The 22,545-nt window shown below is 44.9% G+C and overlaps 4 protein-coding genes across 7 annotated transcripts; 2 read left to right on the top strand and 2 right to left on the bottom strand.

Moving 5' to 3' along the window:
- Positions 1–22: 22 nt before the first annotated feature.
- LOC125764317 (prolyl 3-hydroxylase sudestada1-like) lies at positions 23–4,645 on the bottom strand. 2 transcript variants are annotated; one of them, XM_049428459.1, is made up of 6 exons: positions 4,299–4,645; positions 1,892–1,985; positions 1,678–1,817; positions 1,395–1,595; positions 1,104–1,322; positions 23–1,029 (listed from the first exon to the last, which is right to left on the bottom strand). In XM_049428459.1, exons 1-6 carry the CDS (start codon positions 4,432–4,434, stop codon positions 68–70), a joined length of 1,752 nt encoding a protein of 583 aa, XP_049284416.1. In that variant the 5' UTR covers positions 4,435–4,645; the 3' UTR covers positions 23–67. The 2 variants fall into 2 exon arrangements, with proteins under 2 accessions (XP_049284416.1, XP_049284417.1); XM_049428460.1 differs by lacking the exons at positions 23–1,029; positions 1,104–1,322; positions 1,395–1,595; positions 1,678–1,817; positions 1,892–1,985 and adding an exon at positions 2,088–3,752.
- A 47-nt stretch (positions 4,646–4,692) lies between these two features.
- Positions 4,693–6,159, top strand: LOC125764358 (calcineurin B homologous protein 1). Its single transcript, XM_049428522.1, has 2 exons — positions 4,693–4,834; positions 5,522–6,159. Exons 1-2 carry the CDS (start codon positions 4,768–4,770, stop codon positions 6,022–6,024), a joined length of 570 nt encoding a protein of 189 aa, XP_049284479.1. The 5' UTR covers positions 4,693–4,767; the 3' UTR covers positions 6,025–6,159.
- Positions 6,160–6,271: 112 nt separating this feature from the next.
- Positions 6,272–10,533, bottom strand: LOC125764305 (protein transport protein Sec23A). Of its 3 annotated transcripts, none has more exons than XM_049428438.1 (4): positions 10,304–10,533; positions 8,002–10,238; positions 7,573–7,590; positions 6,272–6,788 (listed from the first exon to the last, which is right to left on the bottom strand). In XM_049428438.1, the coding sequence occupies exons 2-4, from the start codon at positions 10,231–10,233 to the stop codon at positions 6,699–6,701; spliced, it is 2,340 nt and encodes a 779-aa protein (XP_049284395.1). In that variant the 5' UTR covers positions 10,234–10,238; positions 10,304–10,533; the 3' UTR covers positions 6,272–6,698. The 3 variants fall into 3 exon arrangements, with proteins under 3 accessions (XP_049284395.1, XP_049284393.1, XP_049284396.1); XM_049428436.1 differs by having other exon boundaries at positions 8,002–10,243; positions 10,304–10,531; XM_049428439.1 differs by lacking the exon at positions 7,573–7,590 and having other exon boundaries at positions 8,002–10,243; positions 10,304–10,528.
- Positions 10,534–10,892: 359 nt separating this feature from the next.
- LOC125764276 (uncharacterized) lies at positions 10,893–21,189 on the top strand. Its single transcript, XM_049428329.1, has 5 exons — positions 10,893–12,879; positions 15,403–15,604; positions 16,289–16,514; positions 16,590–17,943; positions 18,042–21,189. Exons 1-5 carry the CDS (start codon positions 12,762–12,764, stop codon positions 20,927–20,929), a joined length of 4,788 nt encoding a protein of 1,595 aa, XP_049284286.1. The 5' UTR covers positions 10,893–12,761; the 3' UTR covers positions 20,930–21,189.
- Positions 21,190–22,545: the final 1,356 nt, after the last annotated feature.

Below are 22,545 nucleotides of genomic sequence, written 5' to 3'. Positions count from 1 at the left end.
CAAAATAAATATAAGCGCAATCTTATGTGATACGAAGATATCACCACCCCAGTGATACTTTGTTCATTTACTCTTCCTTTGTTTTTGCGCCTAAAGTTGTTTTTTTGCCACGAAAATATTTGAGTATTGTATTGAACGAAAACACTACCGGAATCATGATGGGCAGAAACAGTGGAATGTAGATAGCGTACTTTTGTTCGTTCGGAAAGTACAGTAAAGCTAACATACTCGGATCAAAGAAAGCTCTTTCCGCCGACGTATAAGCTTCCCTTGCCAGCAGTGCCGCCTGTTCCAAGCTGCCTGCACCAAGCTGCTGCTTCGCTTCCACTATCTTTTGGTACGCATTTTGAATGGCTGCACCTACCTCATCGTTGATCACGATATACTCAATGCCACCGAGCAGCTGAATCAACGATTGTAAGGTCGTAGTAGCCGAATGGACCAAATAGATAGTGTTAGTGCGAATAAACGTATCCACCTCCCAGACACGTGGTTCAATGGTACTGTACGGTACCAACGTTGTGTCCAGCAAGGGTGTGTTATTCTCGAGATCAAATATTTTGCGCAACTGATACAACAGCACCGGCATAACGTCCTGCGCGTGAATGTACACATGGCTAAACTGCTCATTTTCCATGTACCGCACACACGTTGCTTCGGCCGGGTTAGCAAACACAATGCCACCCCATTTGGCCGATGTAAAAGCTTCCACATTACCGCCCGGTGATGTAGCCCGTAGACCATCCTTGCGGTAGATTTTTAGCGGTGCCTGCGCACAAGGTGGAACGTACACGACCAAATGTATGCATGGATTGTCGGTAATCTGTGTGCCAAGCTTTTTCTCCAGCGAAGTAATGATATGCGGAAGACTATCCTCGGGCAGTGCGTAATGGCGGCCAAGTTTCGTATCGTCTGGGATTTGCTTCGACTGTGCACCAACACCTTCGATGGCAACCTGATAAATCCATTGCGTTTTGATGGTAAAATTGGTGATGCCCGATAGTTCTCTCAGAAATGGTTCTATATAATCTGCAATGAAAAACGATAAGCAAACAAATATCTTTTCCGGTGCAGTTTCCTTCATCCATCGGTGGGCAACTTACTTTCTGCCGCTGCTCGGGCATTCCAGTGCACTTTTTGTAGCTCGGGCCGAGGATTAAGTACGGTGATTAGTACTTCGTACTGTGATTGCAGTGGAGCTGAATTTAGCCGCAACTGTCGGCCCTTCATTGTTTGCTGCGCTTCTCTCGCACCAAGTATCGCTTTGAGCTTGTACTCCTGTAGTATCCATGATGAAAGCACTTGATATGCCTTCAGAGATGCTAAAATACAGTAATATAGAAAAAAAATATATAAAGCTGTCTTGTTTAAAAAAGGATTCTTTCATCACTTACATGCACTTTCCGAAATAAAAGCCGTACGGTCGGAGGTAACGAGAATGTCATCATCCAGCTTGTCCCATTCGATGAACAAAAACTGTCCAACCGCTGTGGGATAGCGTTGCAGCAATTCCGTTTCCAGTCGCGCCGGTGTCTTAATCGTGGACAGTATTTCGGCATCTAGGGAGAGCAGTTGTAAATCCAACTCAAACACAACTAAGAGGAAGGAAAGAAAGGTACAAATCGGCCACAGTTATATCGAAATCGTTTAATTTAAACACGAGCACATTCTACTCACAATTTTGTTCAAACTTTTTACGCAACTCGAAAGCTAAAATTTCACGCCGTTCTGCTGATCGGCAATATAAACCCAACCGGAACATGGCCTTAATAGGTTCGTCATTTAATGCACGGATTTCTGAGTATGGTAGAGATACGCTGTAAAATAAGTAAATAATTTAATAGTATTATGATAAGTGCAAAAAGGTTAAAAAAAGATAAAAATGTCTCACCGATATACTTCCGTTGTTTTCCACCACATTGGTACGCCAATCACTATGATTATTACTATGAAAGCGATCGTAGCGTAGATGTGAATAGCAGCAGCTATAACAAAAAAGGAAATGCATAAACAAAAACAATCACAGCCTATAAAACATGCTTGTATGCTAACACATTAAAAACGCAAAACACGCTTGTTATGCTAAAGTTATTCATGTGCAGTTTTATTGCGCAAAAGAAACACTCAGTACGAATATGGGAGAAACGTTGCTTTCCGTGTCTACTCCTTGTAGCTACAGACCAATATGTACGTATAAGCGTGACCATTATCGTTAGCCTTTTCGAGATACGTATTGTGCGAGACGTATTTGGTAAACTTGGTCGTTCCTTCCGCACGGTACACCACGTTCAACACGTTGTCCTTTGGCAGTAACGTTAACAGTACAGGATCCTCGTCGTAACATTCCGCGTATGCAGACGATGACGATGATGATGCTGACGGTTGATCATCGTGACGATTAGTGCTACCCGATCCCTGCTGCTGCTGTTGATCACCTTCCGGCACTAGATAGGTAATCACCCCGACATTTTCCTGCGCGTTAAGATAAAACGTTAGATCCAGCGTGCTGTCGGCGTACGTGGACGAATCGCCAAGCACCGTGTAGCAACCACGCTCCCAACGTTGCAGCTCGATGGCACATTTAGGTGTTTTCGCCTTTTTCCCATACAGATCCAGCTCGGTGTAATCGTACAGCAGACGAAACATCGTTTTGCTCGTGAACAAATCGTACATCGCTACCAGTGGACTAGCTTCGGGTAGGGATTTAAAGTTTAGCACTTCGTACTTTCGTAAATGTGCCGGTCCCTTGATTTTCCACTCCAGATTCTGTGCGGTGGCAAGGTTTTCCAACAGTTCCGTAAATCGGGGCAGCAGCAGAAACTGTTCCAGCGAAACTTCCGAAAACATTTCAACCTTCTTCTGCACGTTCTGTTTTACCTCGTCGACCAGATACACATCGTTAATCCACTCGGCAAGATCAATTTCGACCTTTCGCGGACTGATATAGTGCGTATCGACTATAATTGAAAGTGCGTGCGAAACATTCCCAGCATTCCCTTTTCCACCGGGCGCTGGTCCATGAAACCATCCGTTGATGGTTAACCGTGGGTACTCGAAGGTTGTCACCTCGCCTACTTGATGGAAAGATTTTTCACACACTCTAAACAACACCAACTGATTGTTCTGTGGGTAGATTTTATCCGTTACCGGGAAAACGGGCAATTGATTCCCGTCCGCTTTGAACAACTCCAACGCTCCGCCGTCCTTTTCAAACCATTGCCTGTGGCAATCCCAGGGACTAAGGTAGAACACGTACGCTATCCGACGATCGGAAAGTAAATCGTCATGCACGAGCAAATAATCGCCCGCATTGTACATCGAACAGGAAGCCGACACGTGCGTAAGCTTTATCCCGGTCAGTTCTTCCACCAGTGGCATCATTTGTTCCTTCAGTACTGTGTAGAACGCTTGCAGATAATCTCGATCGAGGCTGCACAGATCGTTGGTCTGGTAAAACTCGTACAGATCCATCTGCTTCCGTTTCCAATCGACTGTACTGAATTCCGCCTCGAGACGTTTCGTTGCATTCGCACGGTTAACATCCTCCTGCAGAAAGTGTTGAAATACGGCCAGCTGGAAGGGATCTTGCTTGAGCTGGTAATTGTGACCGGTAATGCTTTCTTTGCCCTGCCAGGCCGCTTTAAATTTTTCGCGAAATTCGTCATTGAAGAAACATCCATTAATTGAGACTAGCTCCGTGTTGCTGTCGTCGCAGCGTTTGGTACGCTTGGTTGCGGGTGGCGTAGAAGTATCTGCAAAATGGATAGAACAGATTGTAATGTAAAACATTAATGTTTGCAACATCCTTTTAGCGGCAGAAGGATAGAACAAAAAAGGAATGTACTCTCCACTAGCATGTATCGTTAGGTCTTAAACAAAAGAAAATCACACTCACCCATCATTTTTCCAGAGTCTAGCCCCCTTTTTACACGGCTTGCGATTCTAAGCTAATCCATTACTGCAAAGCATAAAACACTTCCGCGGCGCGAACAATATCCGATACACGACCGATAGTTCCAAAGGAACGGTGACAGAAATTTAAACTAGAAAACAAAACCGATCTGTACGAGTGCCTTCATCCGGTAAAAATGTTGGATAGTCGTGTGAATTAAACAGGGGTACGCAATGTGACTCAAAGTTAACAAAAGGGGTGGCAAGGCTTTCGGATGTTACGGAGGCCATTATCATTGGCCTTATGGTAAAAAAACGTGGGTATGCATTTCACATGTAGATGAAATATAGGGCTGCATAAAGCACAATATATATGGTAAGGTGGTTAGAATGTAAAAGTGCGTTACCATCCTCGCGCGCTGAAGACCCGGCTTCGGATTGTTCCGCGGTGCCATCATTGTGCGCCCGCCGCTTGTCGGTGGTGGGCATGTCGTTGCCTGCTTTGGTTTGCGCTTTTGCTTCTTCGCCAGTCTTTGCACTCATGTTTAAAATACACCTAGCGGTAATGCGGCCTTACACCGCATACATAAACGTTCTGAAGGGACTAGAGCAGAAGGAAATCCAGATTCACTTTTCCGATTCACTGCGTGTGAAAAGAATGGTGCTTGATTTTTATTTGGGGAGGTGTCAAACGCTGGCTTGACATTTCCCACCGAGCGCGTTTGTCAACATCAGCAAACGTCAGGGCAGGTACAGCAGTTGCGTGACATTCGCAGTTGCAGTCAGTTTTGCAGTCGGAACGGGTGCTGTTTTGCTCGCTGTGTTTTGATCGCGATACCGAAAAGTGCTTTTTAAGTTTATTTATCTGCTATCAAAATGGGTAACAAATCATCTCTCTTGTTGCGTGAGGAAGAAATTGCCCAAATTCACGAAGAAACTGGATGTGAGTAGATTCGCTTTCAGATGCATATTCATATTCATTGCTGCATCGCAAACACAGCGGTGTTGTGTTGGAAAAAAAACCTTGAACCTTGCATGTGGTGTGTGCATTACCGTGCGTGCATTACGGAACAACTCGTGGCTAGTGCAGCGCAATAAGTTAGAAAACATGAAGTTAATCATCCACCCTCGAATGGGGCTTTGGCGAATTGGAGCGCCAGCGCAGCGACACACTGTTCTAGTCTTTTATCTAACTCACCTTCGCTTACCGAAGTGCTCGTAATTAAACACGGGCGCGATAAGCGAGCTGGGACTGTAGTATATGGTACACGTTGGGCAATACAATGTTTTTAGGCGTAAAGCCCCGGCGACCCTCCGTCACTAAATTCTAGGAACACACAGATAATTAAAAGCTTTCTCGCTATGGCACGTCAAATTATGAACGGGTTGGAAACTACGTCATTGGACAGGTTTGCGCGTGTCGTTGCATATATAGCTGATATGTACAAAAAAAAAGGTTTCCCTGCAACCTCCGGTCAATCTTGCTTTTTCAATTCCTTCAATATTGTAATAATGTAGTGATCTTCTTTAATTTCCTTTTTGTTTTCCCATTGGATGACCTGCCTGGAATTGCTTATTTTTGGATTGATATTATACAAAATATTTAAATTCTTGTTTGTTTCGTTCCCAGTTACACCAAACCAAATAGAACGACTGTACTCTCGCTTCACTTCGCTTGATCGTAACGATTGCGGAACGTTGTCGCGGGAAGATTTCCTGCGCATCCCGGAGCTGGCCATTAATCCGTTGTGCGAACGTATCGTCCACTCGTTCTTTGCCGATAGCAACGATGATCGGGTTAACTTCCGCCAGTTCACCCGTGTCCTTGCACACTTCCGACCGATCAAGCCGAACAAGGAGAACCGTCTGAACAGCCGCGAAGAGAAGCTCCGGTTTGCGTTCAAGATGTACGATCTTGATGATGATGAAACGATCTCGCGCGACGAGCTACTTAATATTCTGCAGATGATGGTAGGAGCCAACATTAGCCAGGATCAGCTGAACAGCATCGCCGAGCGTACAATCATGGAAGCGGATACCGTGGGAGGGGGCAAAATTTCATTCGAAGACTTTTGTCGCGCATTGGAACGAACGGAAGTGGAGCAGAAGATGTCGATCCGCTTCCTCAACTAGAAGAGGATACGAAGGTTCTACGAACAAAGATCCAAACGATCCATGACCGCGGCAGCGGGGCATGGGTTGCTTCTTCCTCATTCCTGTGTGTAGATATTAGTTAGAAAATTTCCAGAGGCACAAAACTTATTCTTTCCGTTATAAACACAAACACACTCTTTGTTGGGTGATTGGGAAGGTGAATGTAAATAGGCATTGCATGAATGGTAATAAAGATGGATTGCTACAACAGAACAAATACCTAGACAATATATTTGAGTTTTCCCAGATGAGTACTGACGCGAGTACAGTAAGGGATGATCTTTATTTCTTTATGATGAGAGTGTTAACTTATCTATCAAATTGATAAACTTTATATACTTCAATCCCTATGAACCATCTAAATTGAATCGAGCATTGACTTCACAAATTCATAAAAAACACTTTTGACTACATTTATACTAGGGTTTTGCCCAAAAAACATGTTACAAATTAAACTGACGACATACTGTCCAAAAATAAACCTTCGGTGTCACAAATGGAGTAATATATACTGTTATAGATTGTGGCGAGAAGGAATCTCCCACATACCCTCTGCTCGATCTTTTTATCCTACCCTTCATTTGTCCAACAGGCCAAGCTAACAACACTTAATTGAAACGGATTGAAAATTGATGTCGCGTTCCGTATTGCATTTAGGTTGTGGACGAGACAGCCAGTTTCTTCAGATGCTCCATGAACACTTGTAGCGAAACGTCGTCTGTAAGCACGGGGGCACCACCGTCCTAGATAAGGCGTTGGAGATTGATTGATTAAATAGAGAAGAAAGAGAGATAAAACAAATGTTACAATCTTTCATCGGATCGTGGGTCGAAAAATTTTGTTAGTGGAGGTGAGGTTTTGTTTGTGTGTGTATGTGCAATTTGTGAATATTGAATCCCGTTTAATTAAAATTGAAGAAATCCGTTACCACATTTCGATGACCGTTTGTGTAATAGTATTTCCCCTTAACATGAATTTTGTAACCGATTGCCAAACAGAACCTTAATTATAATAAATAAACCTTACCAAATTTTGAAACATATTTACAAATGCTATCTTAGACAATGTTTAGAAGCCAATTGCATCATTGAGTTATCATTTTTAATTAATAAAAATATGAATATTACCCAATAATTAAAAAATAGGACCCAAACTCAATTATACAGAAACATAAATATTAATTATAACCATAAGTAAAGTTGGAAAAGTGATAATTATACAAACATAGTGTGAAGATTAAAAGTATCCAAATATAAATTGCAAACCCCTTTGTATGTCAAACCGCCCCATTGTTAATGGCTGTTATTCAATTTCCACATTAGATGATATAGAAATGATATACAAATTTAGTAGAATGAATTAAGTGAAATTCTTAGATATAATCCGATGTAGTGTGGAGGAGTTTATAATGTCTGCTATCAGTCCCATAGATAAACACCAAATAGTAAACTAGTATTCTTATCCGATTTTGTTACAATATTTAGAATATAATTTAAATTTTAATAATAAATTTGAAAAAATAGCTACCCCACTCGATACTGCCATCTGCCAATGTGTTTGAAACAATAATTTCAGACACGAGGTAAAAATGGCAGCAAAGGCAACAAAAGACATTCGTGTGGTGTGTTCGGTATATTGTTCGGTTTGTTCCGTGTCGAGGCAGTGGTTTGATAGGGATAATGTTGCGTGTCCGACCAGTCACGTACGTCGTTTTATGGAGGATGGCGATCGTATGGCGATGTTGGGAAGGAATAACCGAGATCAATGTGTGATCACATGATCAGTTCCAATCACAATTACCATCACAAGAATTCACACATGAGTAAATAGGTAAAAAAAGAGCACACATGGGAGGATACATTTAGAACGTTGTAAGTACAATTTTAAGTTGAAAACCAAAAATTGTTTCAGTTCTTTTTTCGTACTTCAAACTATGATTCTACATTCGACACTTACCTGACCGTACGCGTACATATTGTTGTGGGTTTGGGAAGGATTGACCTTCGACAGGAGGAACCGAGCTTGCGATCCACCCTGTTCCGTATCGATGTACCGCGGCATTGGGAAGCGGGTTTGCAAAATCTCTTGCGCATCGTCAACGGGCGCCTGCAGCAGCTGCTTGAAATTTTCGTACTCCGGCATGTCCTGGTACTTATCTTTGCGCCACTGTGCGATCGTCTCACCGTGGAAGATAAGTATCTGGAAGAACGTATCCATCAGCAATATCCGATCCGGTTGGATGGAGGACGTATCAAGCAGCACCGGTTCCGGCGGTCCATTGAACGAGTACGAGTAAAGAATCGGTTGGATCATGATCAACGATTGGGTGAGATCTTCGCGCATCAGCATATGCCGATAGAAGGTCGTTTCGTCCGGGCTGTTGTTGAACACCTGCAGGAACTGCGAACGACGCAGATGGTACATGAACTGCGGGAAAAGCGAGAAGTTCTCTGCCAGCCTAAAGCTGTTCGGATCATCTTTGCCGTATTCACCGAACTTCTGACACAACCGGATCAGCTGACGATCGATCCAACGAAGCGTATCGGGACCATCGTCCGATTCCGCCCGATACACCACCATCCGGGACATTAGAACAGCGGCCGCTTCCTGATCGAATCCAGCACTAATCATGTGCAGATTTGCCGTTGCGTCAGCCCAGCTACGGGCGACGGTCGTGACACGGATTCGTCGCTGCCCGCTGGAATGTTGATACTGTGTAATGAACTGTAAACAACCCCGACCACCTTGTGGTATCGGAGCCGCATGTTGGTTGGCCACCTCGAAGAAAAAGGCCATCGTCGTGTTGGGTGTCATAGTGCACAGCTTCCACTGTACCGTGTTACCCATGCCGATTTCGGTGTCCGAGACGGACGCATTCTTCACGTTCAGCGACACACACGAACCAATGCCACCTTCGATTTTAAGCTCGCGCGAACACTTGATCTCTAGCGTACCGTTGAACGCCATCTTGAGTTCCGCTTTCTGATCGGCAGAGAAAACTCGCTGGTAAGTTTGCTTGAACAGCGACGAATTGAACGAGTCGCCCATCACCATGTGACCGCCGGTCGAGTTACAACATTGCTTCATCTCCATCAAACCCGTCTGATCGAGTGCACAGGAATAAATGTCAATGCAGTGGCCATTTGTGGCCGTACGCAATGCTAGTGCTTCGTAGTGTTTGATTGCTTTCTTCATAAATTTCGCATTGTCCTTCTGGATATCGTGATGCGAACGGATCGGGTGCTTTAGCTCATCGTCCACCACCTGACCCGGACCCTGGGAGCATGGTCCACCGACGAAAAGCATAATACGACCGCCCGTGTTCGGGTAGGTACACTCCAACAGACCGACTGCAATCGAGAGTGCAGCTCCGGTCGAACGGAGGTACCGTTTGCCTTGCGGTACCGGCCATGGATCACGCTGCAGTTCACCGAGCAGATCGGTCAGTGCCATGTCACACTTGTGCAGTGGTTGAAGGAATCTGTTGGCCGGCGGAACCGGTGCTGCTGCACCTCGCATCCCTTGCTGCTGGTGCTGCTGACCCGGTTGCTGAGGACCGGGAACGCGACCGATTCCCAGCATATCCTGGATTTGCTTCGCATTCAGATCCTTCGTGCCGCGGAACACGTAACTTTTCGAGCAACCCTCTGTGCCGAGTTCGTGCACTTGCACCATCTTGCCGAAGGTGATCAAACCGACGAGAGCATTTGCGGGTAGCAAACTGAGGGACATTTGCAGCGAATCTTTCAGTGCCGTCAACTCCTCTTCATCCATGCAGGTATCAACGACGAACAGGAACACCGGCGGCATGCACGGTGCACGCGTGATCGTGTACTCGATCGTGCTGAAGCCCGCGATTAATTCGGCCGGTTGATGCTGCTCCGAAATGGCCGCATATTGTGGCGGGAACGGGTTGCGCTGGAAGCAAAAGTTGCACACCCATAGCTTCGCCCGATAATCCACCTGGCAGAGTGGGTTCAGTATTGCACGGCAGGTCGCGCGGGTACAGACGACCGGATCGTATAGAATCGGTGGCAGATCCGGCCGTTCTTTCAACGGCTGGTACAGACACCCGAGCGGTACAACTAGACGCGTGGAATCAATACGGCTCGAAGGCCATACGTTCCACGTAAAGCGGATACCATCGCGGTCTTCGTTTTGTTGAATAAATTCCTCGTACGTTGTCATCGTGTCTGTTCTGGAAGGATGATATAATTTAACTATCGGGTAGCCTCAAGTAAACCAGGCAAAATCGTACCTTTCAAACAACGACAACTTACGACACTTTTAGACTATTTAGAACAATTTTAGTTCGGAAAGAATCACTTGTTTCACACTTAAAACATGTTTAAAAATTGCCTTTTTCCCGTCGTGTGCCTTTCGCGACTATCAAAACCACGTAAACTTGCGATGGCAAGTCGAACACGTCATTTCGCCCGACTTTTCGCCTGCTTGTCAAAATTCAGATAACAGGGGTTTTCGCATCAGTTGCAAATGCATATAATTTTCTGTAATAAAATCTAGTATTTAAATTGACTAAAAAGTGTGGCATAAATAGTATAAATACACTAGCGTCACAAGGAGCTTAGTTTAAAGCAGATGGCTTCAAAGTTTAATTAAATAGGTATCTAAACATTGAATAAACACAGATTTTGCAAAAAAAATAAAAACATTATTAATGAATAACAAATTGTATTTAACTCAAACAATTTGATAATTCGCATGAGAATAATGAAATGAAACACCTTTTGGCATAAAACAAAGCAGGTAAATTAATTAATTTTGTTTTGAAAATCACTCTCATGAAATGTCATCCACATGTTGGCGGTCATGACCGACCATCGACTTTAGTGCCTGGGTCTTACGTAGCATCTTGGTTGAAAGAAGAAAGTGTCCGCGTTGCGCTGCCTCTACTTCGGTGCAGATGGGCGTAGAAAAACGGCCAAAAGTGAATTCGATTGCTGGCGCGCATTAATAAAACGTACTACACGCGTAAGCATTGACTCCCATAAATCGAAGTGTTAATGTGGCAGTCGCAAGAACGGTGCAGTGGGGCAGCAGTGCGTCGGCGATCGGTCGTCGGTGGTGAAAAAGGTCCCGTGTCCTTCCGATAGGAGGAGCGGAGGAGAAAGCTGCGAACAGCACCACGGTCCAGCTGTGTTCACCACGAGCCTGATTTTCCCCTTTCGTTCTGCAACATCTGGCATCGACGGGTGTTTTACTACTCGGTCCTTGAATCCAGTTGTCCGTTCTTTCGCGTACCAAAAAGGCAAGCGTACGGAAGAAACGTCATCGTCATCGAAAACGGGACATCACGGAACGGTGCCACGACGGGCTGCCAAAAAAGCTACAACGCATTATTTTACGTCGCCTGTCGCGTTTCACCTTCGCACTGGTGTCGTCGCAAAACTCATAATCGTGATTCGCGTGCATAGCTTCCTTCCCTCCCTTCATTGCGGACCATTTACCGTACCAATGGCGTTTCTGTGTTAATGCGTATGTGTCGATCTATCGTCGTCGTCGTCGTCGTCGCTTCTTTTGGCGACGTTTACATACCGCACTTACTCATCGAGGAGGCACCATCCAACGCACACTTGCACACTACGATCAGCGAACCACACACGCACACACGCTTGCACTTAGCTGCACCAAGGTGACGTGCATCGAGCGCTGTACGAACGAGCACGTGCAGTGGTGTGTGTTATCGTTCAAACAACTGTCAGTTGTGGAGGGCTAAGGAGTGAGAAGAGGGACCGCCGCCGTCTCTTTGCACGTGTGCGAGCGAGAGGATGTGACAGAAAAACAAAAATAATACTATGGGTGAAGGGCGGTGATGGTAGAAGTTTCGTTTTGTCTACGCGGAGGTGTTTACACGGAGTTGCCTAGGTTCTTAAATTAAATAGATTTTCATTTCACCATTATTTTCCCGTTCGTGCGGCTGCTCGCAATTCGTGTTTTGGGTGCTGAGTGAAAAAGTGCTGAAATTTTCTCCGCCACTGTACGGCGAGAAAACCCTGGGTGCAGTGTGTGTGTGGGTTTCTTCAGTGTGTCCCGTTGTGGCCAACGCAACGACCTCATAAGTTTGTGTCCATCTGCGGTACATAACAAAAGACGTAGTTGCAGCTTGAGTTTGACTTGAGCCCTGAAAAAAGAGAGAGAGAGAGAGGCAGGAACAGCGGAAACCGGAAGGTTGAAGTGATAATGAATCGTCCAAGTGCGGTGGTAGGTCGCTAATCTTCGCTGGTTACAGACAACCCACATTTGCCCGAACATACCACAATTGGAAAGCCTACATGATGTGATAAAGTGAGCTGCAAAGGGGAACCTATGTTCGAGATAGAAAAAAGTGTCCACTGCTATTGTGATCTTGCGCTGCCTCACATGGGATGTCACCTAGCGAGGACATACCATCATCATCTTCGGGTCGTTGCGAATAACTTTGTTTAAACAAGCGGCCGACAGTTTGTGTGTGAACGGATATTTATCAGGTTGTTGCCTGATTATCACAGCGTCTGTGATCCAAGTGTGCTAGCAATGTAAGTTTGTGCATTGCCTTTGATCGTTGCACTTCAGATCAGAGTGTTGTTAATTTTCCGCTGTAATCAAGCGTCGAACACAGTTTTACGTGGCTTGCCCGAGATCAAACAAGAAACAGACTTATTCCAATCGAAAAATACATCATTGCGTAGTTTTTGTACTGCAACCTAACCAGCATCATGTGGACCCCATCGTATGACATCATAATCGAAACATTGACCGGATCCGAGTTCGAGGTGACGGTCAACGATCGAGACACGGTTGGATATCTGAAGTCGGAAATTCAAAAATATGAAGGTATGTTATAGGTGAACAATCTAATTCGATTTTTGTTTTATTTTAGCCAAATTCTTCATAACGGGTTTAGGAGCATTACATGGGAAACGAGTATCAATAATGAAACAAAAGAGCAAAGGAAAGAGAGTGAAACAATCAATAGGATAGGATGATTTACGACGATGTATGGAAGTAACAAAACACTCGTCAGTGTATCGATGGTTCTTTGTAGCGAAAGTGGATTAAATTCGTCTCGGTATCGTTTATACGAATGATTAGCGGCGTAACACACTTATCACACTCACGATAACATTCGTTACGCAATACACATGGTTAGCAAACCCTGCCTCGCAAAAATATAATCGTTAGCAAATCCCTAAATCCCCCTCCCATAAGTGGACGGCATCACAAAACGGTACCGTTGAGACCTTTTTCAGAATGTACTTCAAGTTACATGCAATGGGTTTTAATGGCACAGAACCCGCATATAATACTTCGTACTAAAAGATGTTTTTATTCCTTATCATACCACAACGTTTCTGATCCCAAAAGCATGATTTATTTTCGTCATGGCCCTAGCTGGATGTAATGCAAGGGACAGAAATTTCGATAAACAATTCAAATCGATCGCTATTAATAGACAAATTTGCATTGTCATTGGTAATGAAGTTTTTTTCCCCCCGCCGCTCCGATTCGCACTGGTTAGTATTATGTCCAGTGCTACAAAACCACGCGATTGCATTTGTTGTACCACCGTGTGCCGTTGGTCCGCCCACGATCGCTTCACGTGCACTTTGTGCCGCGTGTCACCGATTCCATTGCACTGATAACTCTCCCCTCATGGGCATGGGTGTAGGGAACGATATGTGTATGTGTTTGTAAACAAATATACGTACAATTACACGCTGATGCTAACGGACCATATGAAGGTGGCAACGATGTGCATTAGCACCGCTGAGACATTTCCCCTTGCGGGGTTCTTATCATACAGTCACACGTCTCCATGTAGACGCTCCATGCAGTTGAACTAATGGCAAAGATGCAAAACGGTACCCGGGATCGTCATTGAGTTGGTCATGTACACGCCCGTGTTGCTTGCTACAAGAACAAATTTGTCTAGTACAATCGAGATCATACCGGTGCGTTTGTTCGCCTTTTGCCATCCGTGCCATCGTGCGTTGCATTGGTTGACTCATGAGTTTGATTGATGAGCCACGTTCCTTTAATCGGTCGAAGATATTTGTGAAGAAAAGTACTACACAACAATAATTACGACAGAGGAACTACGTATGCAAAATGTCTTCTTGTTTTTCATAAGCTTAGATACAAAAAAAAATAAAAAAGATAGCAAAATTTCACCGTTTTTGACCATCCATACAGTACGTGAGAGTAGAGGCAAATAAAATTAAAACCCTTTGAGTGCTGTCCATTAAAACGAATGAATTGTGCCGCCGATACTGGTAAAGAGGTTGATGTTACAGCTCGAACAACCAGTTCTTAGGTTCTCACCATTGTCGTACAAAAACCTAATCAGTCACTGTCTGTTACGATAGTCACAGAGATGGAGGATTAGTTCCAGATCATTTCGCTGCGATACTGGATCGTGCTTGATTTTTTTTTTGGTCGTAACTTTACGTTTCTTTGTTTATTGCATGTACTGTCGACATTTAATAAATTTGGGCTTCATTGGTTTTTGTTTGTAAATTTACATTGAATCACAGGCGCGAGTCTACATTTAGTAACTATGTCACTTTGCTACTGATTGATCATGTCATCTTTCGTACAATCGTATTGCATGCCCGTGTATACTCTTATCTGCAACCGTTTGCTTACGTGGAGTGTTGATTTTGCATCACGTTCGGTACGGGAATTCTCCGTGACAGATAGCAGGACAACATTTCGATGCGTTAATCATACAGTGAGGTTGGTTACGATCATTTGTTTTCGGCAAAACAAAACAGAACCTGGTCAATTCCCTTCTCCCGGTTGCATTCAAATCGATAAGCTAAACAGCAAGATCTTATCATCCGTTCCATTTTTATTCCATTTATTGATGCCACACTTTCACCGGTATATAGATCCCCATGTAGCGAACGAGAGGAAAGCCAGCTGGTGGATTGTCAGCGGCGTCTCGAGGCAAAAGCTCGTGCTAGGATCATCACAGTTCCGTTTTACGGATCACATTCGAAAGGGCGCCCGGTCAACCTCTCTGGCAAAACAGCAAACGGAAGGCGAAGGCGCCTACCAAACGATGCAAAATACGATTCTATTTATAAAACCCCCCCATTCCTTATCCCAGTCATATGGCGGCGGTGCAACTTTTGACGCCGGCGCACATGCCAGGGCATTACTATTATTATTTTTACTGTACTATGATCTACACATTCCCATATGCGTTCCGGAATGTGTGTGTGTGTGTGATGTGTATTTACTCCACTTTTGTTTTTTTTTTATGCTAGGTATAGTTCAATTAGTTTTATCATCCTCAACAGACGAATCGAATGAGCGGTATGATTTATTAATTTTTCCTTTCCTTAATTACAGGCATTCCGATCAGTCAGCAGCATTTGCTGTACAATCACAAGGAGCTGAGCGACATGATGGAGATGAAAGATATCCCGCTGGTAAAGGGTTCGCGCGTGAAGCTTGTCCTCGGCATGAAGGGAGGCCCAATCTCTTCCAAGCGACTTTTCACCATTTCCTCCGACTACGACAACTGGCTTGACATGAGCGATGTACTGTCCGGGTTAGTAATATTCGGGTTTTTGTGGGGGTTTTTGTTGGGGGGTTTTGCTTACAAAAGGAAAGAAAAAATCACCTATCACACAAGCTTTTTTGCTCATCAGTGTCAAAATGTATCACAGGAACTTCATATTCTTCTTGTCCAAGCTTCTCATGTGGTGCATGGCGGAACTGGGGAGACAAAAACCAAAAACCACAAAACTCCTGGCTGTGTTTTGTGTGTCAGCTTCGATCGAATCTTTTTTTTTATTTATTTTTGAACTGCTCTAGTGTTGGGGCGTGTCTTGCTTGTTCTTAATGCAGATTAGTCTTCGCCTCCTTCCGGATATGTGCTCCGGGAGGAGGAAGGAACAACAGCAACAAAAAATCGTACGGTTTTTGCTGGCGGCACCGGGGCCGGTCAGTGGTGCTATATTTAACTATTTTCGTGATTTCTAAATCACGCGACCCATTGATGTCGTCGTAATGGGGGAAAATTGGTACTAGTGTGATGCGTTCGTATGTTGTTGGGATCTTTTTTTTTTTTGGTCATCAAGTACGATACTACCAACATTGAACTTTAACGAAACATTGTACGATGATGCAATGTTTCTGCAGCATTGCAATGAGAAACCTTTAACACCTTTACATTGATGTTTGATGCAATGTTGAATATTAATTTTCTTTTCCATCTAAATTCTCTTTACAGGGAAGATTTAATAAACTTGCAAAGTCCAGGATTAAAGCTTCTTCTCTACAAAGACAACAAAAAGAACGTTCATCGATTGATGAAAGTCCGTGCAGAAAAGGCCTGCGATGGTATGAAGGGGTCGATGTCGCGTTCGATCATCGGAAGCGGTGCATCCGGCCCGGGTTCCTATGGGCCAGGCAACCTCATCAGTCAGAAAGAGCGTGATGCTGCAATAACTAAGCAGGTACGTGGACGGTGCATATGAAATTAAACGGGTACATTAATATTAACTCCCATATTGACTTTCAATATTTTGCAGAAAATGGATCAAATTAAAGCTAAATTAAGTATGAAAAAGAAAAGATTGGGCGGTACGCAGGTGAATAAAGAGGAAGAATGTGAACCGAAATCAGCAGGACAGATAGAGGAATGTTCGGCTGTAAACGATTTTGCCGATGGCGGTAGCAGTAGCAAAGCGATACGCAATCCGACCCAGCAATACAGACATAAGAAACGGCATCACCATTATCACCATCATCATCATCATCAGCACCATCCGCATCAACATGAGACTGTTATCAAAGAGGAAAAGACACCCATAGGCTACCGACCGGGAACGGGCGGGAGTGGCGGCGGTACAGCACTCGTAGCCACCGGACATAACGCGTCGATGGTGGGAACTATTGGATCAATGCTACCGAATGCCGGAACAGCGAGTGCTACACATCCATGCAAATCCATGCCCACCGTGATTGATATTGGACGGTCGGAGCAAGAGCAGGCCATACCACCGATTAGCTACGGGTTGGTTAATCTGGTACATGGTACGACAGCCGCCACTACTGCAGGACGTTCGCCAACGTTGGAGCTGGAAAAACGTTCCCAAATCCGTGAACATTTGCAACGAAATCGTTCCTTCAAAACTATTAGTGCGAAAAACTTGGACTTTGCACGCGAAGGATCACCACAGGTAGGCGGCGGTGGGTTAAGCGATCGTCACTCGGGATCGGCCGGTCTCGAGCGATCACTTTCGTTCCATTCGAACGGCATACTGAGCCGCATGGGATCAGAAACGACACTCGATGGCGGTTATAGCAACATACGGCGCTGTACCGCTGGTGGCCAATTGCGCAATAATCACGCTAGTCTAGGCACACGGCACGCAGGGAGTGGAGTGGGAGGAGGAGGAGGTGGAGGTGGCGCATGTACGACACAGTCGCTGCATAAGCTGGACGAGAGCCGTGTATCGTCCGCCTCGTTGCATGACCTTATCGAGCTGCTGAAGTATACACAATCGAAGCAGCGCACCATATCGAACGATTCGCTCAATAAGCTGATGCTGAACTACTCGAAGAAAGTGTACGTGCCGCACCATCTGTATCATCATTCACAGGCAGGTAAAAAATCACTTCCAGAGATAAATCCCTCCTTGAACAACATAGACGAGTATCTGCCGGATTATGATTTCGGGTTGAAAACATCTTCTGGCATGGGCTCAGCAACAACTGCTGCTGCTGCAGCCTCTTCGACCGGAGGTGCTATACCGAAGATGGCAACTAGAAGTGAAGATTCATTGGATTGCAAAATTGCTTCGGCGGAGTACGCCTTCAAGAATGCCGGCAGTGGAGGAATGGACAAATCGTTCCGCACACTGTACAAAGCAACATCCGAAGGTAAGCGTGTGTTCAATAGTGTTTCCTTATTATTGTTTTTTTGGCAATTTGTTTATTGTAATGCTTTTTCTTTAACATGTTTTTCTTCCTAAACACAGACAGCAGCGTTTATGAGCTGCCGAAATTACTCATCCGTGAAGATTCCCCGGTCGAATCGTTCCTTGGCTCTTACTCGCAGCTAGAAACGGTCGCAACTCGTCGAGGGGAATCACCCAAGAACAATTTTAGCTCCCCGTCCAATCTGCAAGATATCGAAGGTACCGATACACTCGATCCAGATGCCCAGGCGGTGTTGCCCGAACCGGGTATGCTTGAGCTAAGACCTATACCCACTAGCTCATCGGCTGCGCTTGTTGGCGAAGCGAAGCTGGCATCAGAATCGTTGCTTCAGTTCGCTCAAATTGCGGCCGAAAGTGTGAAATCAAGCCAAGCGGCTGCCGCCACATCGTTAAGCTCGAGTTCGCTGTTCGGAAGCAACAGTAGTCTGGCCGGTACTGCGGTCAGCGGTGACGGTACAAGCTTTGCAGGCGGTGCAATGAACGGTACCAGTAGTTCATCTGCTGCCTGGTGCCAGCACTGGAATCATCGGCAAGAACATCAGCAGCCGCACGATGGTAATTTCCCTGGTTCAAGCGTTTCGCATTTGATTAACCCCCGGCGCCATCATTCGGATTTGGATATTAGCGAACTGGAGCTTAAGTTTATCAACACCGATGCAAATGCGACAAGTCATGTACCCGATGGTAGTATCGCCATGAATGACACAAGCGACTACACAAACCTTATCAAGCTTCCTGCAATATCGAACCTGGGCGCAGATAACGGCTGGCTCCAGTTGTCATCGTGGGATACGGTTCGTTTCGGACGGGAGGACGAAGATGCTGACGATGAAGAAGTGGTGGACGAGGAAGAGATACCCGACCACGAGGAAGACGACCACGATGAAGAGGATGACGAGGAGGAGGAAGTGGACAATGGGCAGGATCGGGACCGTGTTACATCCTCGTCGTGTTCTTCGATACGAAGACCGCGTGAATCTTCAAACTCGACCAGTTTCATTCACAGTCATCTATCGATATCATCCGATGAGGACGATCTGCTGAACGTTGCAGAAATGCGCGATGGTGCTGGCGTGGTCGGTGGCGCCTATAAACCCGGCGGTAACAAATCGAAATCGATCGATCTGAACGAATTTCGCAAAGCGTTCGGTAGCAGTCCCACCCTGCTGAACGGATTCCGTGGAGGTACGAGCTGTACCCGGCTGGTGCCACAGCTTTCTCGGCTCGAGACAATTCCCTCGCAGTACAGACGTGGCTATACGAACCTGAATGATGCGTGTCTGTCGAGCTCCACCTCGGAACTGGAGTGTGTTAGTAATGGTGCGGCGAAGAAAAAGCACCCGGGATTGTTGCCTCCACCGAATGATGATTCGAGCGTCCTTTCGTCAACGTTGTTAAAGTACCGCAAGGATGGAAGTGTTCCTTACGTGCGAAGTAATGAGAATTTAAATCGCTATAAAATTTCGTTGTGCACGGGAACTACGGCACGGCGGCGAATGGGCGATAGTGATGAAGCACTGGCGGGAAGTGATGCTTTGTACCTGCGGCAGCGTCAACAATCGATAGGCGCCGGTCGGCATTTGCCAAGCATTCGTGATCATCTAGCGAGCATCGCTGATTCGGAAGCAAACGAAACGGCGGACGCTGCTTGCAATGGTGTCAACAAAAGTGTCAATGCATCCGATGAAAGTAACAACGCGAATCGTTCCTTTGTAGTTGGTGGTGATTTTGAGTGTAAATTTTCGAGATTAAGTTGCTGTTCGGCACCAAGCGGTGATGTTCCGTCGAAACCGTTCTCTCCCGGTGGTAATCGACCAACGGGTGGAAACTATCGTGCTAAGGAACATTCGTCGGCCGTCGGTAGTAGTGCAGGACTAATGAGAACCACATCAACCGCCGCTACCGCTGACGATCGAAATCGGTTCCTGTTTGGCGAAGATGCAACCTCATTGCAGTATAATGGAAGCTCATCTTCGACGCATCTACAGCCAACCGATTATTACTTCCCATCGGACGAAAGCTTGTTTAATATGGATTCGTTTTTTGACGATTTCGTTGAGATTGATACTAGCGACATATTTGAAAGTACTGAATATATTAATATTAATTCTGGCGCGGCAGGAAGAAAATGTGATACCTCTTCGAACGCGTCGACCACACTTGTGCTGCCCGATATACATGCAAAGCAGCAGCAGCAACACCAGCACTCGCATCAACCTTCATCACAGCAACAGTTGAATCACCACCACGCACTCCAACGTTCACAGTACCATGCTAGCGAGAACTTGGAACTGCAACAGCATCAGCTACGAGTGCTTCGAAATTTTAAGTCATTTACCTCTACAAGTGCAGATGATGGTAGGAAGCAATACTATCGATCCGGCAGTGGACAGGGTAGCTCATCATCTGCAACGGAAGCCGACTGCGCTAGAGAGGGAGAAATACACTTTTCCGCCCATCAAGCATTCCTGCAAGCGGGTCAAAATATGCGTGATACGGAAGAGGAAGGTATCGCTTCCATCATTCAGCACATGGATCGTGAACGGTTGTGCGAACAGCGGACGTCCTCACTGCCCGATCCGACGATGGCATCCTCCGTCATATTCCAAGACGACAAGGAACGACTGTTGCGGCTCACCGACTATCCGGCCGATCATCGCAAACCGTCCGTTATCGGTGGCGCAAATGCAAACGCAACCCAACATCACACGACGGAGCAGATTAAATCGAAAAAGTTACGGTGCGCTCAGTGCAACAAGAAGCTGGGCGTGATCATGATCATGAAGTGTCACTGTGAGAAAATTTTCTGCGCCCAGCATCGATACGCCGAGGCACACAACTGTTCGTACGATTTTAAGGTTGAAGGTCGCAAAGTGCTTGAAAAGAATAATCCCCTCGTCGTGGCGGATAAGTTGCCGAAGATTTAAACTTGCTGCAAAAAGGATAAGGCACAGTCGGGCGAAAACCGGTGCGATGGAGAGGATCGAGAGTGGCATGTGATGTTGAGGTTTTGTGTGAAGCAATTAATGTGTAAGTTTACAAGAAAATGCTAGATGTGATTCGTTATCGTTTTGTACAGGGTAGTAGGGGATGAGAATATGAAGGCTGGATGTATTATAATTGCTACTAAAAAGAAGGAAAAACACACTGTTTCCCCAGTTTTGTGAAGCTGTGTAAGCTTAAGGCAGCGCGCTGTGAACAGCCAAACAAACCAGACAAACACGACACTGTTCGAAAGGTGCTCTGCCAATTGTCGTGTAGAACTGTCACTCCATCGACAATTTCAATGCCTAGTACTGTTGCTAAGTTCGTTTAGTTCCAATTTCGGTGGGTTTATGTATGCTAAAAATCTGAAAATCTCAGTTCCACAATAACTATTAACAAAGCAATCCAGCACACAAGCCGCTTCGGTGAAATTTGACAAGGTATAGAGAGTTTAAAGGTGTGACACAGACATGCAAGACAAAATCAAACTGTTTTGTTCTATGTTGTGTTTGTCTGGTTTGTTCTATGCAGGTTGACAGAGCACCTCCATACGATTGCTTGGGTTTGTTCTTGTGGTTTTGTCTGGTTTGTCTTGTTCGAGAAGTGACAGCGCGCTGCCTAATGCAACATAAGAGTTCGTTTGTGTATGTTTTTACGTTTTTTGTTCGAATGAAATGAACATTGCATGTAACAGTTTAGATAGGGGACATTTCTACATCGGTCTATAGTGAACGCTAATCATGCTGGGTACAAGAATTGTCGCGTTTTATGCTACCGAAAATATGGTATACCTACATTTATTTCACCCATTTACTCACTGTATTGAACTTTTAAGGTGGTGGGTGATGTATCGGGTTTTTTGAAGGATAACTAAAATTGGTCATCTTCTATTTGCTTCTACTCTATTCGGCTCTATTAATGCGTTAGAGTGTGGCAATGTGTGTTAATGTGATTATCGCATCTTTAAGCTAGTATGGAAATAGCATTAGTAGTACACCTGGAGCAGTAGTGAAGTAAACATATGCACGCACACTCACTGGCACTGGGATAGATAGTAATTGCTATTATGCTACAAATATAAAAGACACCATAAAAACAATGATACTGCATCTACTAATATCTACAACGCAAACAGGTAAAATGCGTAAAATTTACACACCCATATTTAGTGATGCGTTTAAAAAAAGGCTTTATTTAACATTAGTGTACATACCGTGTCGTACCATGTACGATCGAACTAAGTTATCGTAGTGGTAACGCGTAGGTAGCAATACTAAATATGCTTGATATGCAATTGGACCTGGATTTTATTAACTTTCGGTTAACTCTCGGGTTAACCTTCGGATTTTTGTTTTACTTATTTGCCGAATAATCAACCGAAATGTGTATTTCAATATTAGAAATATAGTTTAAATAACTTCTTTATATACTATGATTATATCCAATGTAATCTTTTAGGTAACAGTTTAAGTTGCACATTACTTACTACTCGATGGTGCTTCTATATTACGCACAATTAGTGAATGTCCATGTTGGTATACACGTTCTTTGTTTTATT

Source organism: Anopheles funestus, chromosome 2RL (assembly GCF_943734845.2).
Source record: "Anopheles funestus chromosome 2RL, idAnoFuneDA-416_04, whole genome shotgun sequence".
NCBI classification, from domain to species: Eukaryota; Metazoa; Arthropoda; class Insecta; order Diptera; family Culicidae; genus Anopheles; species Anopheles funestus.
This window is presented reverse-complemented; position numbering and strand designations above follow the sequence as displayed.